At 51.7% G+C, this 18,025-nt stretch overlaps 1 protein-coding gene and 1 long non-coding RNA gene across 2 annotated transcripts; both read right to left on the bottom strand.

The window, feature by feature from the left end:
• Positions 1–652: 652 nt before the first annotated feature.
• Positions 653–10,295, bottom strand: EXOSC2 (exosome component 2). Its single transcript, XM_003995972.6, has 9 exons — positions 10,138–10,295; positions 8,750–8,851; positions 7,028–7,073; positions 6,716–6,805; positions 5,361–5,426; positions 4,804–4,872; positions 3,240–3,416; positions 2,234–2,362; positions 653–1,680 (listed from the first exon to the last, which is right to left on the bottom strand). Exons 1-9 carry the CDS (start codon positions 10,257–10,259, stop codon positions 1,600–1,602), a joined length of 882 nt encoding a protein of 293 aa, XP_003996021.1. The 5' UTR covers positions 10,260–10,295; the 3' UTR covers positions 653–1,599.
• A 6,526-nt stretch (positions 10,296–16,821) lies between these two features.
• LOC111557628 lies at positions 16,822–17,980 on the bottom strand. The gene is made up of 2 exons (XR_002737857.2): positions 17,884–17,980; positions 16,822–17,502 (listed from the first exon to the last, which is right to left on the bottom strand). It is a non-coding gene; the product is annotated as an uncharacterized LOC111557628 (long non-coding RNA).
• Positions 17,981–18,025: the final 45 nt, after the last annotated feature.

Below are 18,025 nucleotides of genomic sequence, written 5' to 3'. Positions count from 1 at the left end.
CCATTTTCTTAAAAACACGCAGTGGAATTAACACTCAACAAGGGCGCCCTCTAGTGGGCCACGGACAGTAGTTCAGCCCGAAAAGGTGCTTTCAGACCTTCACCCTATTCCCATCTGGCAGATAATTGCCATTCTGTATATACCGAAGTACAGCATAGGCTGGCAGGCTGGGAGAGACCAAGGGAGACCAAACTTTCAAAGAGCTTACAAACGATCCCCGCCCAAACTCAAAACCAAACCAGGGACTTCGGCTTCCCCCACCCCCTCCCTTCCACAAAGAGGCATCCAGCCTGGCATGTGTTCTGAACAAGATGCCAAGTGAGCAAAACTAAAGTTACAACACAGCCTATGGAACATTCAGTTGTCTGCAAACTCCTCAAACAGATGATACACTCTGGAAAGCCAAAAAAGAGGTAAAATGACACCCCTGAGTCACGTTACAAGGACAAGAAACATACTGTTACTCAAGAGCTGAGCTATAGTTCATAACCGTCAAAGGCAGTGTTCGGTCACTACCGCTGAAACTGCCCTGGGTTTACATTTTCCTAGGCGACCCAAATAGAGTATTGAAGGCCTCTGTCAGGATCTGTATCTGCTAAACCCTCCTTCAACTGGACTCAGCTCTCGTTACACAGGACACGAGACCAGAAAGTGATGTTAACGCATTTATAAATATATAAAAATAGTTCACTACATATGTGAAATAAAATAGCACTTTATAAAGAGAGGGCTTTTAAAAAAAGTTTCCCCAAACCTGAATCAAAGTACCCTCTTTAGATAGTCATTAGGAAAACCGATGCGTGGGAATTCTAGCATTCCTCAGTGAGAATTCCAGCCTCTTGTTTTTCGCCCTGAATTATGCCAAGGTTAATGCATTACTACTTCAGCTACAGGATGAAGACAGCTTTTCTTTTCCCACCTGCATTTGTTTCCATGTTCCTCACAGCACCCAGAGCATTCATTCCATTATCGATAATTCAACTTCTTACAAATCACCCTAAAGGCAGGACAGATTAAGGCAGCCCGCTAGAGATGTACTCGCATCTATCACCAGAAGGATCGTGCAATGGGAAATAACATTCCAGCCAAGCAAAAGGCTGCTTGGTTAACTTTATTCTTCTATTCGACTGCCGGGTTGACGTCACTAACTATATTCTTCAATGTCGTACTTGTGCTGCAGAGGTGGAAATAGAGGCCAAAACGGACAATCTGGGGGTCAGGGAGGCTGTGTTGTTTATAGGGGCAGTTTCATGGGGGCTTTGTGCCTTGTGAACTGATGGTGAGTAGAAGACAAAAGATTCTCCGTATTATTCCAGGATGGGAGGCCACTTGGCTGGAACACCACGTGCTTTTAAAGGCTCGAAACTACCCCTAGTGCCGGACTCTGCAGGCAACCTAAGGGACTGGCAGTACATTCCCCAGGCTTTGCCTTAGAACAAGAGAGAGCAGCCCTTTGGGCCGGAGGCGGCCCAGTGTGGGTTAAGGAATGAGTTTCACGGTTCTCCGCTGAGCCACACTTGGGGACCACAAATCAGCTTCTTCAGTTTCAAGAACTGCTCCACTCAGGTACACGCGGTCCTGTCCTTCAGAGGCCTCTCTTCATCCCTCCTGTTCTAAAAGCCTCTGGCGCGTTTCCATCACTATTTCCTCCATTATTTCTGGCTTTAAGATGTCTTTGATCTAAAGAAGAAAAGGTATTTGCTCAGAAAAGAAATCAACCATAAGCAGCCATAAGCCAACCCAAACGCAGAAACCAAGCATGGCTACCATAAACCCTCTGTACTCCTTTCATCTGCCAGAGGCTAAGTACTGCGAGACAGGATCTGCTACAACCAGCTTAACAACTCATCAAGAATCCATGGTATACAGTGACAGGAGCAGAGACGTTCTCCCGGCATTCACTAACAAGCTACAATTTGGGATGGGCAAGACGAAGTCCTGACAGCTGATGTCATACACTAGTCCCCCCAGGGGCCCCCACCCCGCCCCCCCAAATCCTCGGACTGACACTAGACGTTGAGGACGTTACAAGCATCTTGGGGAAACATCTACCGGCCACCCGGGAGGGCTGTCCGCCAGATCGGGTTCGTACCGACGGACACGGTAAAGGTATCTGGGAGACGGTATCTGGGAGACGTGCTGGCTATCACTGAGGAGACACGGGAGCAGACGACAGACACGCGACGCCGACTCACAGACCGATGGGGAAAAGGGAAGGCCCGGGGCGGAGTACCTGATGCGGAAGGGACGCCTCATAGCAATACAGGATACTGGTATCGTACAACATCATCCTCTGAGTGACCAGCGAGACGATGCAGTTCCGAAGCCGGGAGATCACCTCTCGGTCAGCGAGAGAGACAGGCTACCAGCGGACGCAAAGGGAAAATAGAATCAGAACGACAGTAAGAGGACAGTCCCAGCAAGTCACAGAAATCACTTCTGATTTAAACAGTATCAACTCTGGGACTCCCAACCAACCAAACGGCTAGCTCCGAGGGAGACGAAGACAGATGACCCTTCAGTTGCTGTTACCCTGTAACTTGCTACTTCTGGCGACAAAGATCAAACCCGTTCCATTCCATCTCTTGAGAAAAAGAACGCATGGGGCGCCTGGGTGGCTCAGTCCGTTAAGCGTCAACTTCGACTCAAGTCATAATCTTGCGGTTTGTGAGTTCAAGCCCCACGTTGGGGTCTCTGCTGTCAGAGCCCGCTCCGGATTTTCTGTCCCTTTTTCTCTCTGGCCTTCCCCACTGGTTCTCTCCCTCTCCCTCCCTTCCTTCCTACCTCCCTCCCTCCCTCTCTCTCTGGCTCAAGATAAACAAACTTAAAAAAATAAAAAGAAAAGGGGTGACTGGGAGGCTCCGTTGGTTAAGTGTCTGACTTCAGCTCAGGTCATGATCTCACGGTTCGTGGGTTTGAGCCCTGCCTCGGGCTCTGCGCTGACACCTTGGAGCCCGGAGCCTGCTTCGGATTCTGTGCCCCCCTCTCTCTCTGCCCCTCCCCTGCTTGTGCTCTCTCTCTCTCAAAAGTTAAGTAGTTTTTTAACGTTTTTCTTTTTAAATAAATAAAAAGAGAAAGAGAAGGCAACAATGTTCATGAAGACATCTCGACGGAGACCCACACTAACGCGGACAACAGCAACCGTATGGTTTAGAAACAGCCAGTCCGCCTGTCCCAGAAGCACAGCGAAGACTGAGCACCGCTCCGCCACGAGGGCAGCAGCAGCAGCGTTTCCTCACCTCCAGGTTTGCAGTGAGGCCCCCTGCATCCTCTTCTTTGTGGCCAGGCGTCGGGTAGATCCAGATGAAGCCGTTGGTGCCCAGAATCACCGACGCACCACACGGCAGGTCATGGAAGTGAGTCTTCTGCCGTTTCACCAGGGAGGGGGACACCTGGACCAGGACCCCCTGACCTAGCTGGAGGAACACAGCACATGCGAAGTCACAGCAGGGTCACCCGCGCAGCGCGGGAAGAGCGGACCACAGGACGCGTGTCCTCACTACGGTGGAAGCAGGGCCACTCCCATCAGCAGCCTCAGTCACGGTCACTGGATGCACACACGCCGGAAACATTCCCGGAGAAGGCTTCCAGACGCAGAGGTGGTTCATGAGGCCGGAGAGAAGGGGACTTTCCATACTCTCCTCCCACCTTCCCGTCATCCCAGGGTCGCCGCACCAGCAGTCAGAGCAGCCGGAGCTAATGAGGACGTGAGCCCGAGCCTGTTTCGGGCCAAGGCGCACTGTCCCGTTCCACCTCGATCCCAACCACCTACCTTGCCCGTGAGATGCGTGCCGCCAGGCAAGAGGACTGGCCAAGGGCGGGGTGCAAATCCACCCCGGGTCCTGGCAGGACCGCTCCAAGCCCCCATCCCGCTGAGGGAGGGTCTGCAGGACCCAGTCCCGTGAAGGTCGGCACACGCGGTGCGGCAACTCTACCCACTTCAAGGCTGTGAGCGTGGCTGACCGTGGCCGCTCCACCAGGGAACAGTCTTCTGTTCCACTCAGGAAACGAAAAGTTTCACCCAGATGAAGCCAAGAGACTAGCGAGTCGTAATTTGTTTTAGAAAGTATGCTGTCGGGGCGCCTGGGTGGCTCAGTCGGTTGAGCGACCAACTCGGCCTCGGGTCATGATCTCCCAGTTGGTGGGTTTGAGCCCCGGGTCCGGCTCTGGGCTGGCAGCTCGGAGCCTGGAGCCTGCTTTGGATTCTGTGTCTCCCTCAATCTCTACCCCTCCCTCACTCATGCTCTGTTACCTCTCTCTCTCAAAAATAAATATTAATAAAATAAAAAATAAAGAAACTATGCTATCGTTAAAAAAAATAACAGCCTCAGTAACGTAACCTCATACAACACCTACGAGAAAAGCAGTGACATTTCATTTAGAGGCTCAAGTGGCAAACCAGCCCTTCCTAATAATGAATGATACCCATTTTATTGACTAGACATTTGTCTGGAGCCAAGGCCATCGGGTTCCAATGCACCACCTCCCCTCGCTCCCAGGACAGCCTCTACCCCTGGCCCCTGCGTAAAGCGGCAGTTCCCCCAGGAGGGAACAGACACAGCAGGGCCTCCGGGCCCACGGTCACAAGAGCTCTCCTGCCGCAACATCGCCTCAGTAGCAGGAGAAGTAAAAGCTGTCGTCCGTTACACTACTGACCCACAAACCAGCCACCCAGTGTGTGGGATGCCAGCCTGTAACGCTTAACTTCTGGGGTTCTTCAGGGCCGAAATCCAGAGCCTTGGGGATTCAGAAAAGGATTTGAAGTCTCAGCTAGCATACAGGAACAGCAAGAGTCCAACTTACTTTTCCGTATTTCAGACTCCTTGTGTGCAGAGACACCGCTCCATCAGAGAACACTGCCTGGACTTCCGCCTGGCCAGGGTGATAAAGGAACACACACTTTCACGTCACCTGCCTTCCCTGTGTCCCTGATCCTTCCTCTCCTCCTTCCCTCCCATCCCCAACAGTCCCACTCGCAGCCTTAGACAGACCCAGAGGACATCAATGGGACCTAATCTCTCTCCTCCTTGGTTCTCGTGAATATCTTGACACGAAGAACGCCTTTTCTACTCCCTGGATCAAAGCTAACGTGGCCATGAAAAGTGGAGTCTAGCTTAAGGCACGGGCCACCGCAAGTTACAAAACCCACAGAAAGGACTTGAGGCAGCAGGTCTGAATAAGAGCTGGAGAGTCCGGTTGGGTTAAGGAGGTGGAGAAAGACTGCAGCGGAGCCCCTGGCCTTGATCTAGGATTCAGATCCCCGCCAGGACATGTTTCTCCTGGTGGAGACATAAAATTTAAGCCCCATTTCCCAGTTCCATGTGAAACATAAAGATGCTGTCATGCAAGGTGCAGGATACACTGATAAGGTCCCCTTCCTGCAAGAAACCTCTCATGGCCAGCTCATCTTCCGCAGATCTTCTCCTCTGAAATACACAAAGAGATGACATTGCTTAAGTCAGACGGATCCTGCAGAAAGATCTCTCTCCACCTACTTTCTCTTTCACTTCCTCGTGAGATCTCTGGAACCACAGTATTCAAACACTAGAGTAGGTAACCAGTGTCACTCAAGGAAAACCAGAGCGATCGCCACTACTTTCTGTCTCACGGACCTTCTGGACCTTCCCACGGCTCCTCTTCCCCTCTCCCGCCCTCCTCTGGATAATATCCCAAGTCCTTCCGCGCTACTGAAAACTCTCCCAATCGTGCCCAGCCCACTTTTCCCCACTCACCTTCCGTGGCGGCCCTCCATGCTCCAGTAGGCCCAGACTACCTCCTGCCTGACTTATCTTTACTCACACATTTCCCATTAGCTCAGATTCCCTGTGAAACTCTATCCATCCTTCAAAGATCAACTCCAGCGCCCCACTTTCCGATGACGCGCACTCCTTTTGTATGAGCGCACGCCTGTTTATCCTTCCGACTGCCGGATATTTAGATCACTTATTTCGTTTCCTCTACTCATCTGTACACTCTTTCAGGAACTCGGTCATGCCTCCTTTATCTTGCGTTCTCCGGAGAAACTAGCACAGTGAGCCTCTTTGCAATACATGCTGGACTGAAGAGAAAGGCAAACCGTGGCATTTTACAAAAGGCTGCCCCTCAGGTACTGCAGTTGCCTGGAATAACCAAATGCCATTCAATTCATGAAAAGCTAATCTAAGCACAACTTTCCAAGGCACACATTCACTGTGCAAAGCTGATCCACCCAGGAAAGGAAAATGGGCACCAAGCATCTGAGAGCTTCTTTTTTGGGATCGCTCCCCATGGCTGTTCCGGATCCTACCACATACCAATTGCTGCTTATTTGGGGAGGCCTGGGCCAAGTAAAAAGCCTATGTGTGGGGCGCGTGGGTGGTTCAGTCAGTTAAGCGTCCGGCATCGGCTCAGGTCATTCTCTCCTCCTGGCTCATGAGTTCAAGCCCCCCATCGGGCTCTGTGCTGACAGCTTGGAGCCTGAAGCCTGCTTCGGATTCTGTCTCCCTGTCTCTCGGCCCCTCCCCGGCTCGTGCTCTCGCTCTCTCTCTCAAAAATAAACAAACATTAAAAAAAAATTTTGTTTAATCTTGTAACTGTAAAAAAAAAAGTGTACGTGTAATCTAGACAGCAAACAAGACTAAAAGAGGCAACCTCACTAAAAGCAAAGTTCTCTAGTGGAGGAACAGACCCCAGCATTCTTGCTAGCAAACTACAGTACCGGCCTGGAGACCCTTACCAGCTCTCCTCCAGGAAGGTTCATAGATGAGAGAAGCAAGACTGAATCCAGCCTAGAGTTGGTCTCTACCTTCCACCTCTTCTGTTGAACCTGCAGAGAAATTTCACAGCTGGACAGACTTCAGGGGCAAGAGCTCATATCATAAGCAACCAATGATCCCTACTACAACAAGCCAACTGTTTACCTCAAAGGGCACAAAGAGTCCAATGCAATTAATGCCCACTGGCATCACTACATAGGGAATGACTATCCCAGCCATTCAGTCACCAGCTTGCTTTTACTTTGTAAAAACCCATCTGGTATCGACTTTACCTCTGTGATTCTCCCCACTACAATGTCTCCTACTTCACCATTATATCTGAAAGATAAAACAAAAGGTCGTCCATCAGTAAAAAGACCTCATCACAAGACCAAGCATCATTCGTGATTTCGGTTAAACAGGATGAGGGCCTTAATTACATACCACATTTAAATATGGTAAATTCACATAACTATGCTTTTTAAATTTATTTTCCCGGAACTGGTAACTTCAAACATTCCTACATGTATAAAGTCTTCGTTACTTATTCTTAGACAAACCATTTATTCCAAATAGTGCATTAAGCCCGTAACCCCTACTTTGTTAATTACATGCCACCGATAAGCATGGAATATTTCCTGCTGGGCTCTGGAACATAGATGGCTTCTGCATCAGCAAAGGAGGAGGAGACTGAGATAGGACCCCACCCCAACCAGTCTACACACTGTCTCCTTCACCCACAAGGTGCTCACCTCCGGCCCCTGTGTTAGTTCCCTATCCCAATTCTAATGATGAGGTGTTCCATGCTGAAGGCTCCGGCCCTGGACCTCTTCTCTCTTAACCCACATTCACCTCTTGGTGAGCTCATCCAACCGAATGGCTTTAAATACAACCAATGACTATTCCGTCCCGAATTCCAGACTCTACTCAACTGCTGGCTACGCAGCATCTCTATTTACGTGACTCAGAGGCATTTCCAAATGTCACCAACCTAAAAGCAAAGCTTTCCAACGGCCCCCTCCCCAGCTCCCGTCAGAAACTGGTCCCCTCCCAGTGATCACAGTCTCAGTAAATGGCAACGCCATCCCTACAGTTGCTCAAGTCAAAAAGCTTGGGAGTCCTTGGAAGATCCCTTGATTTCTCTTTCTCTCTTTCTCTCTTTTCTCTCTTTTCTCTCTTTCTCTCTTTCTCTCTTTCTCTCTCTCTTTCTCCCTCTCCCTCTCCCTCTCCCTCTCCCTCTCCCTCTCCCTCTCCCTCTCCCTCTCCCTCTCCCTCTCCCTCTCCCTCTCATGCTCACTATCTCTACTCACAGACATGGTCCTACATATGGCAAATCCCAAAGAATACAAAACCCAACACTGTTACAGGATGAAAAAAACAAACTCAGGACACAAAATGTATGCAGAATCAACCACTACTCCTCACTCCTACCGCCATCTTAGTCCAAGCCGCCATCGCTTCAGATGATGAAAACAGTCCATTAATGTGTCTCTCTAAGCCTGCCCCTGACTCTCCACTCCTCCAGAGTCAAGAGAAGTCAGACCAGGCCCCTCTTCTGCTCCACCCCTTCCAGGGGCTTCCCAGATTATACATAGAGTGGAAGACAAAATGCTTACCGTGGCTACAAAGCAGGCTGTCTGCCCACCTCGTCTGCCCCTACGCTCTCCCTTGCTCGCTCTGTTCCAACCCAACTGGCTTCCTTTCGGGAGCTAACCTTTATGGAGCCCTTCTAGGTAGTGCACCCTGCACTAAGTACTTTACATGTCCTAATTTGAATAAATTCCAATGAAAATCCTACAAGGTAGGTCATGCTATTACCCTCATTTGCAGAGGAGGCGACCGAGGTTTGGAGAGGTCAAGTAATGTGGGGAAACCTTTGAAGCCCCCACTTACCTATAGTCATCTATACCCCTTTCCACCGTCATGTTCAAAATCGCAGACCTACTGAACCGCAGACCTAAGGCGGGTGGGAATGAGGGGAATGACACAAGAGAATACACACCTTTTGTTCTCACCTGGTTTTCAAGGCTTTCACACAGATCAACTTGTTTACCCTCTCCACGGAGCCAGCCACAGATGCAATGAGCTTCTCTTCCCCCATGTAAGTTCCATGGCCCCTGTTACAAGAGTAGGATACAAAGAATACACTCGAGATGACCTCTCCTTCCAAGAACAAGGGTATTCCTAACAGGATCCTCCCACTGTAAAGCCTGGCTTCTCTCTCGGCCCACGACACTCCTTCTTTAGAGAGCTTCACGGACATCTCCTTTGTCTTACCCCTGTCTACTCAAATGACACTTTCTCCATTAGGCCCACCTTGACTATCCCATTTAAAGTGGTCCCCTCACCATGCTGCCACCACCCCCACCATATCTCCAACCACATTCCACCGATGCTGCTCAACTTTTCATTTCCCCCATTGCAGTTATCGCCAAACATACCAACTCATTTGTTGGGTTCATTGCTTATTATCTGTCTCTGTTGAGAGATAAATTCCACTAGGACAGAAGTTTCCACTCTGATCACAGTTGTACCCCAACCACACGTAATTTAAATATATGTTGAATTCAGGAAGGAAGGACTGACACTTAAGATTCCCTGGGTTCCAATAGCCTCAAACTAAAGGGTTAAAGCGCAATGCTATAAATGCTGTACTCCCCTCCCCTCCAAAAAGTCCTACACACCACTGGTGTTTATCTCTGATGGTGACAGAATGGTGAGTTTTGCTTCTTTTCTTAATTATCGCCTCATCTAATCCTCGCTTCCCTACCAAACAGTTACTGTTATTATCACCATTTTACAGATGAGAAATCTGACGATGGAGAGAGAATACAACCAATAATATGTGATGGCGCAGGGCTGGAACCTCAACTGTCTGGGTCAAGAGCCTGCTCTCTTAACTACACATATTGTACTGCCCTCGGATTCGAAATGTATATTTGGGTGCGTGCGGCACAATATATTTCTATGCCCTGAGCCCAAACAACTGCTGATTCCAAAACCGAGCACCTGGCTAAGCGATGTCGCTGAGAGAAGAGGAGACCAAGTCAGAAATGCCCACAGTCCCCTCAATCTGAAAACTGGAAAGAGGTCTCTGCTCCTAACCCCCACCCCCAGGGTTGCAGGTCTCCAACGAAGAAGAAGAAGAAGTCTCAGAGATCAGGGTCTCAGGCAGAGCACCCAAGAGTCCTTGATACCAGAGCTCAGGACAGAAGAGCTTCCAAGGGCTGAGGCAAACGCAGATGGGGACTATTTCCGAGCCCAAGGACTCAGAAACAAGGGGACTGCGATGCTCAGATGTGCCCTGCGTCAGGCGGGTACTTAGGTGCAAGGGAACAGAGGCCACGTGCAGAGAGCCCAGCAGCCGCCCTGTGGGGCCCCGAGTCCCCAAATCCCCACGTACCGCATGAATCCCGTGTCCGTGGTGATCGTGTCCCCCGGAACCACCAGGTGTTTCTTAGTATCGCGGTCCAAGCTCTCGCTAAGGGGCTTGCGAGCGACGGGAAGCCTCATCTCCATCGCCATCTTGGCGCCAAAGAATGGCGCAAGCGCAGTCCGGCCGGGAACCGCGACGTCCGGCTCCGCGATTCCCTGTGGTCGCTTGGAGGGGCGGGGCGGGGCGGGCCTCGGAGGAGCCGCCAATGGGAACGCACAGCCTGGTGGCCATGTTGACTATTGGCAACCATTAGGCTAACATGAAGGGAATGAGGGAGCCGAGTTTCCATTTTTACTATTGGCAGGGCTTCACCTGTGGAACTCTAAACGCTCAGGTTGGATGGCGTTTGATTTACCAAAAATCTCTCATAATCATCATCCCGTTTATTGTTTACCAGGTAGATAATTGAGAAATGGGCCTGTGAGTTTCCTTCCAACTCTAAGTTGCTAAAATGTGATTCTTGATTCTTTGGTATGAGAGAGCTTAGTAGGATGGGGAGTTGGGACCTCCAGAAAACACTAGCTGGACAGAAAAACGAGGCCCTTTTCATACTGTTCCTCGTAGCCCGGTATTCTACGTTACCGCCTCCTCGTGGGTGCTGGTTCAACACCAACCATCCGCGTCTACACACAAACGGTGCTCCAGATGCTGGTTCTGTTCTTTCTTGACTTCTTTTGAGTGAGCTGGGTTACTCTGACTTAAAAGGAAAACCGCCTAAGAAAAATATGCAAACCTTGCAAGGCAGATATATTTTGCAGGGAGGGCAAGTACATAATATAAAGATCTTGGCGTATATTTTCTCACACAACAAATTGAGCCCTCTCTGTGTGCCAGGAGCTGTTCTAAGGATCCAGTGGTGGGCAGAGGGATGTATATGTGGCTTTATCCCGGCGTCTGGTTTCCTAGGAGTGTTTCCCTCCTCCCTCCTCCCTGCCTCCCACCACCCTCTCCCTCTCCCCTGCCCTGCATGGTTTATAGCATCCACAGCCTCAGGGAATTGGAGCTGATGATGCTTTATGCACAGGGACCCTAAAGGGGATTAAATGAAATAACTTGCACCAGCCTCGCACACTGCGTTCGGTAAATCAGATCCATTGTCTCCTGAAGAACCCTCAGACCAGTTGTTTGATAAATCTCCAAAAAGACATTTCTTTCTGAGCAAAGCTCACAACTACATCTGTCAAGAAAGCCAATCCTGCAAGGTGGTCAAGGATATACATTCCAGGGCTCGGTGAGTCATCTGCCAAGCGGGCAGGCCACACACGCGCCCTTCTGTCTGGCAGAGGAGTAGAGCTACAGTAGTGGGAGAAGGGTCCATCTGTTGAACCTGGCCTCAGCCATAAGAGGGCAGTGGTGTCCTTTGAACCGGGGTAGCTCAGTCAGCTAGGGAGCTGGACCTGGGAGTGCCCCTAGGCCAAGAGCAGGGTGCTCTCGACAGCATCCACTTTCAGGCCAGAAAGGACAGTCGTAACCTCAGTCCCTCCCGTTGTCACATTGTGCTCACACGTTCAGCCAGAGCGAGCTTTTAAAAGCGCACCGGGTTAGGGGCGCCCAGGTGGTTCTGTCGGTTAAGCATCCGACTTCAGCTCAGGTCATGATCTCACGGTTCGTGGGTTCGAGCCCCGCGTTGGGCTCTGTGCTGACAGCTCAGCTCTGACCTTTGGATGCTCTCTCTCTTTCTCTCTCTCTCTCTCGCTGCCCCTCACACTCTGTCTCTCTCTCAAAAATAAATAAATATATATATTTTTAATTTTAAAAGAAAAGAAAAAACACATCAGGTCAACCCACTTGCCTGCTCAGAATACTTCTGGCAGCTTCCCTTTACATCAAGAATAAAATCCAAACTCATCTTCCCAGGGCCCTGACTGTCTCTGATCCCCGCCCCCCCCCCCCATGCCCTCCTCCCATCCCGCTCCCTGACTCCACTGCGGCCAGACGCGCTGGTCTCATCTGAGTTCCACACCCACCACACTGGTGGCCCTGCCGAGCCCGGGATGCTTTGGGTGCTCTCTGCGTGGAATTCTCTTCCCTTCAGTCTTCGTGTGACTGGCTGCTTCTTCTCATTCAGACCTCAGTTCAAATATCACCTCCTCGGAGAAGTCTTCCCTGACCACCTTATCTGGAATAATGCTCTGTCGCCTTTTTATCACTCGATCCTGGTCTCATTTCCGGTCACTGCATATCCTCGTTTGTTTACTGCAGACTTCCTCCCCTAAAATGTGAGTACTCCCAGGACCAGAACCAAGGACTTGAGGGTTTGTTCACTGTGTATCAGTGCGCGGAACTGAGGCCCCTCCCAAGGTTAGCCGTGGCCTAGAGATAGTGCCCCAAGGGTGTGCCTTTTAAATGTAAACCGACCAATCCGGAGCCCAACCTCTCAATCACCTCCTTTCCAGGGCTCACTCTGGGCCACTACCCACCTGCCCTATACCCCAGGATCAGGTACCAGACAAGTAGGGACAGGCTCTATGTCCCCAGAGCCTGCTGAAAATATTCAAACCAGCCCCCCCTAAGCCTGCCTGTCCTGCCACACCCATCCCTTTCCCTGGAAACTGTAGTAAAGGCTCCTTCCCACATCTTCTCCTTGCTTCCTCTGCCTCCTGATCCACCCCTGTGGACTGTGCCCTGCCTCCGGGTTCCGGGGAATTGTGAGAATAGCAAGCTTCTTCGTGACAGTCGCTTCCTTGTTTGCGTGTCTTGCTGTGCCCGATCAAAACCAATCCCGCGCGCCCCTGGAATAGCATGCAGTAAATATTTGGTGCGGAAGCGAATAAACGTATCCAGCAAGCACTGGCTGTTACCAGCACCGCAGTGCGTGGCAGGGGCTACGGAGCCAGCTGCGTGGCTGCCCCAGCCATCGAGGCGCTCAGCCGGGAGTTCAGGGCGGAGCGGGGCTGGGAGTTGAGCCCAGAAAAGAAGCGTTGGACACTTGTGCCCGTTGCGCCGAGGGCCCAGGTGAAGTGAAAGTGAAGTCACCAACAAGGACATCTTGAAGAATGTGACAGCAGAGGCAGCAGGGACTCTGGCCTGGAGCCCACTGGCCACCCCCGGGGCTTCACCCTGTGTTCTATTGCAACGGGAAAAGCAACCGCAGAAACTTTCTGGTCAGAGATGCGCACAAAGATTTCTGCACGAGGATGCCCATCGAAGTATCACTTCTCCTGAAAACGTCAGAAACAGCCTCAATGTCTGCAGCGGTTTCCTTTTTTTTTTTTTTTTTTAATTTATTAATTTATTTTGAGAGGGAGAGAGAGACAGCATGAGTGGGGGCGGGGGGACAGAGAGAGAGGGAGAGAATCCCAAGCAGCCTCCGCAGAACCCATCGCGGGGCTCGAACTCACGAAGCCGAGAGACAGCATGACCTGAGCTGAAACTAAGGGTCGGAAGCCTAACCGACTGAGCCACCCTGGCGCCCCTCCGTGGCGCTAAGCTCGTCCACGAATTTTTCGATGCTTCTTCTGCCCCCTTGTATCTGGGCAGGCTTGAGACTGCTCAGACTGACAGCATATGTCGTCAGTGCCTCTGTGTCACTCTGGGGATGGGTCGGAATAGACCCTGCAGCTGCCAAGGGTTCTCTTGGAGCCCTTGTCTTTGAAGCCCTGAGCCCACGTGCAAGAAGCGTGACTTCCCCAAGGCAGCCACGCTGCAGGAAGCAGTCAGAAGGGGTGCTAACTGTCCACCATCCATAACTTTCGCCACTTTCCGCAGGCACGCATCCCAGCAAGCCAGCTCTGAGGCGGGAAGGCAGCTGAAACTTCAGGACAGCTGTTCCTGTTTCAAGATATCCAAGGACAATGGACATAGCAAAGGGTAGGAGTAGAGTGCGTGGACAGCTGTCTCAGATGCCCTCTGCAGGATGCCCAAAGGAGCCACAGCCCTTCTCACCCAGCAAAGGCATCCCTGTATTAACAACAGCTTCCGTGTATTTGTTTATTTTTTTAATTTTTTAATATTTATTTTTGAGAGAGAGAGAAAGGGACAGAGGACCTGGAGCGGGCTCCAGGCTGACAGCACAGAGCCCGACGCGGGGCTCAAACTCACAAACCGTGAGATCATGACCTGAGCCGAAGTCGGAGACCCAACCGACTGAGCCACCCAGGCGCTCCAACAACTTCCGTTTATTGAGCCCTTACTCTGTGCTGGGTACCAAGCCTCATTCATTTACCTGCATCATCCCACTGAATCCTCATGACATCCTTTCCCATTTGAGAAAACCGAGACACAGAGACACTAATTGACTTGCCCTAGGTCACACAGCTAGTGAAGGGAGGAGCAGGGTTTCAAACCCAGGCTGGGTGGCCTCTATCTAGAGCCCTCTACTCCTGGACTTCCTGAACCATGCAACAAGATGAGAAAAAGAAAGAAAGGGCACCTTGATTACAAAGAAAGAAGTAAAACTGTCTTTATTCATAGACAACACGATCATGTAAATAGGAGTCCTAAGGAATCTACAAAAAAGCATAAAATGAGTAAGCGGGTTTTGCAAGGTTGAAGGACACGAGGTCCATATACAGTGCTGGTCTACACTGCATCCCTGTGGGATAAGCAGAAAGCCCTTTGGACCGACTCCATGGGTTGCCTGGGCAGCGGTTGGCCTACTGGTCCTCATGAGCATGGTTTCTAGGGTCAGCCGCCCTGGTGAAACGTGCTCTGCCAGTCGTGGCTGGGTGACATGGGCAAATGACTTCTCTTATAGCTCAGTTTTCTCCTGCATCAAATGGATATTAATAGAGCATCACGGAGGGAAAAAAAAGAACATCAGCTTCGTGGGAGGATTCCCAGAATAAATGCATTTAGATCCCTAAGGCCAGAAATTTCTGTGGCTGTGTTTGCAGGCTTTGCGGGGAGGACGGGGTGTGCACTCTGTGGAAAGGGGCCTGAGGCACCTCCTGCAAATGCCAGCGCACTTCATTCAGTACAAGGTCAGCAGCAGGCGTAGCAAATGTGCTGTAGTCTGCAATTACAGCCTGCCGCCACCAGGTGGGTTCCGGAGCCCGGGCTGTGGACCCTGGGATCTATCTGAAGCAGGGACTTCACAGAAGGGAATTAATTGTCCATAGGGAGTGATATCGATTTTTGATCGAGGGCCCCACTGACTTCTCTGAGGTCTGACTTCCTGCGCTCCTTCTTTGGGAAGCCAACATTACTCTCTGGGAGGCATGGCATGTGGGTCAGGAGGGTGTTTAACTGCATCAGCATCCACAGGAAAGGGGATTCAGCTTTTTTTTCGTGGAAACGAGGCCTCTGGGGTCTACAGCGGGAGGAGGGTAATACCGGGGCCACTGGAAGGATCAGAAGTTTGGTGGTGAGGTTTCAAAGGAGAGGCGAGGTTGGTGACAGGGGGAGAGGAGTACCAAGGGTGACTTTCCCCATTTAGCCGAGGGGAGGACACCCCAGATGGGATGTAAGTCCCTACCCATGCCCCCATCTACCAGGATACAAGACCAGTCCCCCAGAGTATGGGAGTCTTTCGGAGTACCCGAAACTCCAAATGGGGATGGCCTGAAGATAAGAGTGTGAATTCAAGGGGCGCCTGGGTGGCTCAGTCGGTTAAGCATCTGACTTCAGCTCAGGTCATGATCTCACGATCATGGGGTTCGAGCCCCGCGTCGGGCTCTGTGCTGACGGCTCAGAGCCTGGAGCCTGCTTTGGATTCTACGTCTCCCTCTCTCTCTGCACCTCCCCCATTCGCACTCTGTCTCCCAAAAATAAGTAAACGCTAAAAAAAAAATTTTTTTTTTTAAGTGTGAATTCAGGGCCGCCTGGGTGGCTCAGTTGGTTGAGTGTCCGACTTGATTTCAGCTCAGGTCATGATCTCATGGTTCATGGGTTGGGGCCCCGCATTGGGGCTCCACACTGACAGTGTGGAACCTGCTTGGAATTCTCTCTCTCCTGCCCTGTCTGCTCTTCTGCTGTTCTCTCTCTCTCTCTCTCTCTCTCTCTCTCTCAAAAGTAAATAAAAACATTTTAAAAAGGGGTGAATTCAAGTGCCTTCAGGTATGTGTGTGTGTGCCCATGTACACACGCATGGCTTTATGAGGATGCACAGAAGTATCCCTGTGGGATGTCAGTGGCTTGGAAGCGTGACCCTTGGCTTGCACGTGCTGGATTACAGGTGTGAACTCACACTCCCCAGTGTGCACACGTCCTCCTGGCCGGGAGGTGCTGGAGAGGAGAACCAGGGCCTGGCCCTGCACTATGGCCTTCCTGCCCTTTCGTCTTCCTCAGGGAGGGTCTGGAAATGGGTGCCCAAAGCTTTCGGAAATTCTAGGCACTGGGAGGGCACTTGGTGGCCATCGGGGTCCACCCGCACTGGCTGTTTGAATTCTTTCAACTTGTTCACAAAATGGGGGGGGGGGGGGAGTGAGTAAAGATTTTGGGCAAGTAACAAAGTGGGACACCAATATCTGAGAGTCAGCGCTGAGAACCACAAAGAATATGCTCGGCCCCGTCGAGGGTCCCGGTTGCTTTGAATTGTGGCCTTCTCTTTAGGAGCTGACACCCCGGTTGTGACAGAATTTTCCTTGGGGAGGGCACAATGGTGACTTTCAAAAGCAGTGAAACAACCCTTCTTCCCACCCCCTCTCCGGTTGCTAGGCCCCTTCCATATTTCCTTTTCCTGCGGACAAACGTGTCGACCCCTTCAGATGCTAAGTGATAAATGTTCCAAGTAATTTTTATTTTAGAATACAAGAGAGGTACAAATGTATTTACAGTTGTACATATACAATCAAATAATATATATCACAGTTTCGTAAATATCCTTTTAGATAAATATTTACAAAGTTAAAGTGACCATTTTCTGGAAGTAGAACACAGTTTCTTGAAAACTCTATACATTTTATACTTTTCATTACTATTATAGTTTCTTTAGTTTACAAAACGCCCTAGGGAATTCTGGTAAAGGACTGCAAGGTAGGACAGGCGACACCAGAGGGCGCCCTCGGCCAGAGTTTGGGGAGACTCGGGAGGAGGCAAGGAGGGTGCGGGTGGAAGGGGCGAACCCCCACCCCGCACCCCCAGGCCCCGGGATCCCGCACTGTTTGGAAGTTCTTTGCCGGCGGAGAAGCCAGTCTTGCCCTCCTCCCGCAGGCGTGTGGCCAGAAGGGGAAGGGAATCTTCCTCTTAGCAAACATAAATCAGACATGAAGGAGAGGAGGCATGGCTCCAACTCTCCCATTTTACAGATCGGTAAGGGGTAAACCGGGGCCCAAAGAGGAGGGCGGCCTTGCCCCGGTCCTCCGGTGGATTTCCGTTTGTCCTCGCGCTCAGCCTGCCTGGCACACGCACAGTATTGGTGCTTCGGTCCCTCCCCGGGAGCCGGCTTTGGGACTAAGGTGGCCAGAGGGAGAGAAGGGCCCGCCCACGAGGGAGGAGCAGGTTTCAGGCCTCTTCCGGCTGCCCCCGAGCCCCGCCAGCCCCCAACTCTCAAGGTCGTGTCCGTGACTCCCGACCCTGCGGGGGCACCAGTCCCCAGAGGCAGCCGGAGGTGCGGTGCGCGCACCGGCCCGCACCCCCGCCCTCAGGCCCGGGGCGGTCGTCCTCCCCCCACTCCCGAGCTCCCCGTCCCCGCTGAGGCCCCGCCACCCCCGAGGGATGCCAGCCCGGGCGGCCGGCTCGACGGCAGCGGGGAGACTCGGGGGCGAGGCCGGGCGTGGGGACCCCCGAGGAGGAGGAGGAGGAGGCCGATCAGCCGCCCGTCAGTGTCCTCACCTGCGAGACTGAACGAAGACTGTTTGCCTAGGGGGTCACTTCCGGGGCGCACCTACGGCGCGGGGCACCTCTGGCCGGAGCGGGGTGGGGGGGGCGGGGTCGAGTCAGGAGTGAGCGCGCAGTCCCGGCCCGCGCCGCGCGG

The sequence above is a fragment of the Felis catus genome, chromosome D4, assembly GCF_018350175.1.
Source record: "Felis catus isolate Fca126 chromosome D4, F.catus_Fca126_mat1.0, whole genome shotgun sequence".
Lineage (NCBI taxonomy): Eukaryota > Metazoa > Chordata > Mammalia > Carnivora > Felidae > Felis > Felis catus.
Note: the sequence above shows the minus strand (reverse complement) of the source record. Positions and strands in the feature narration are given on the sequence as shown.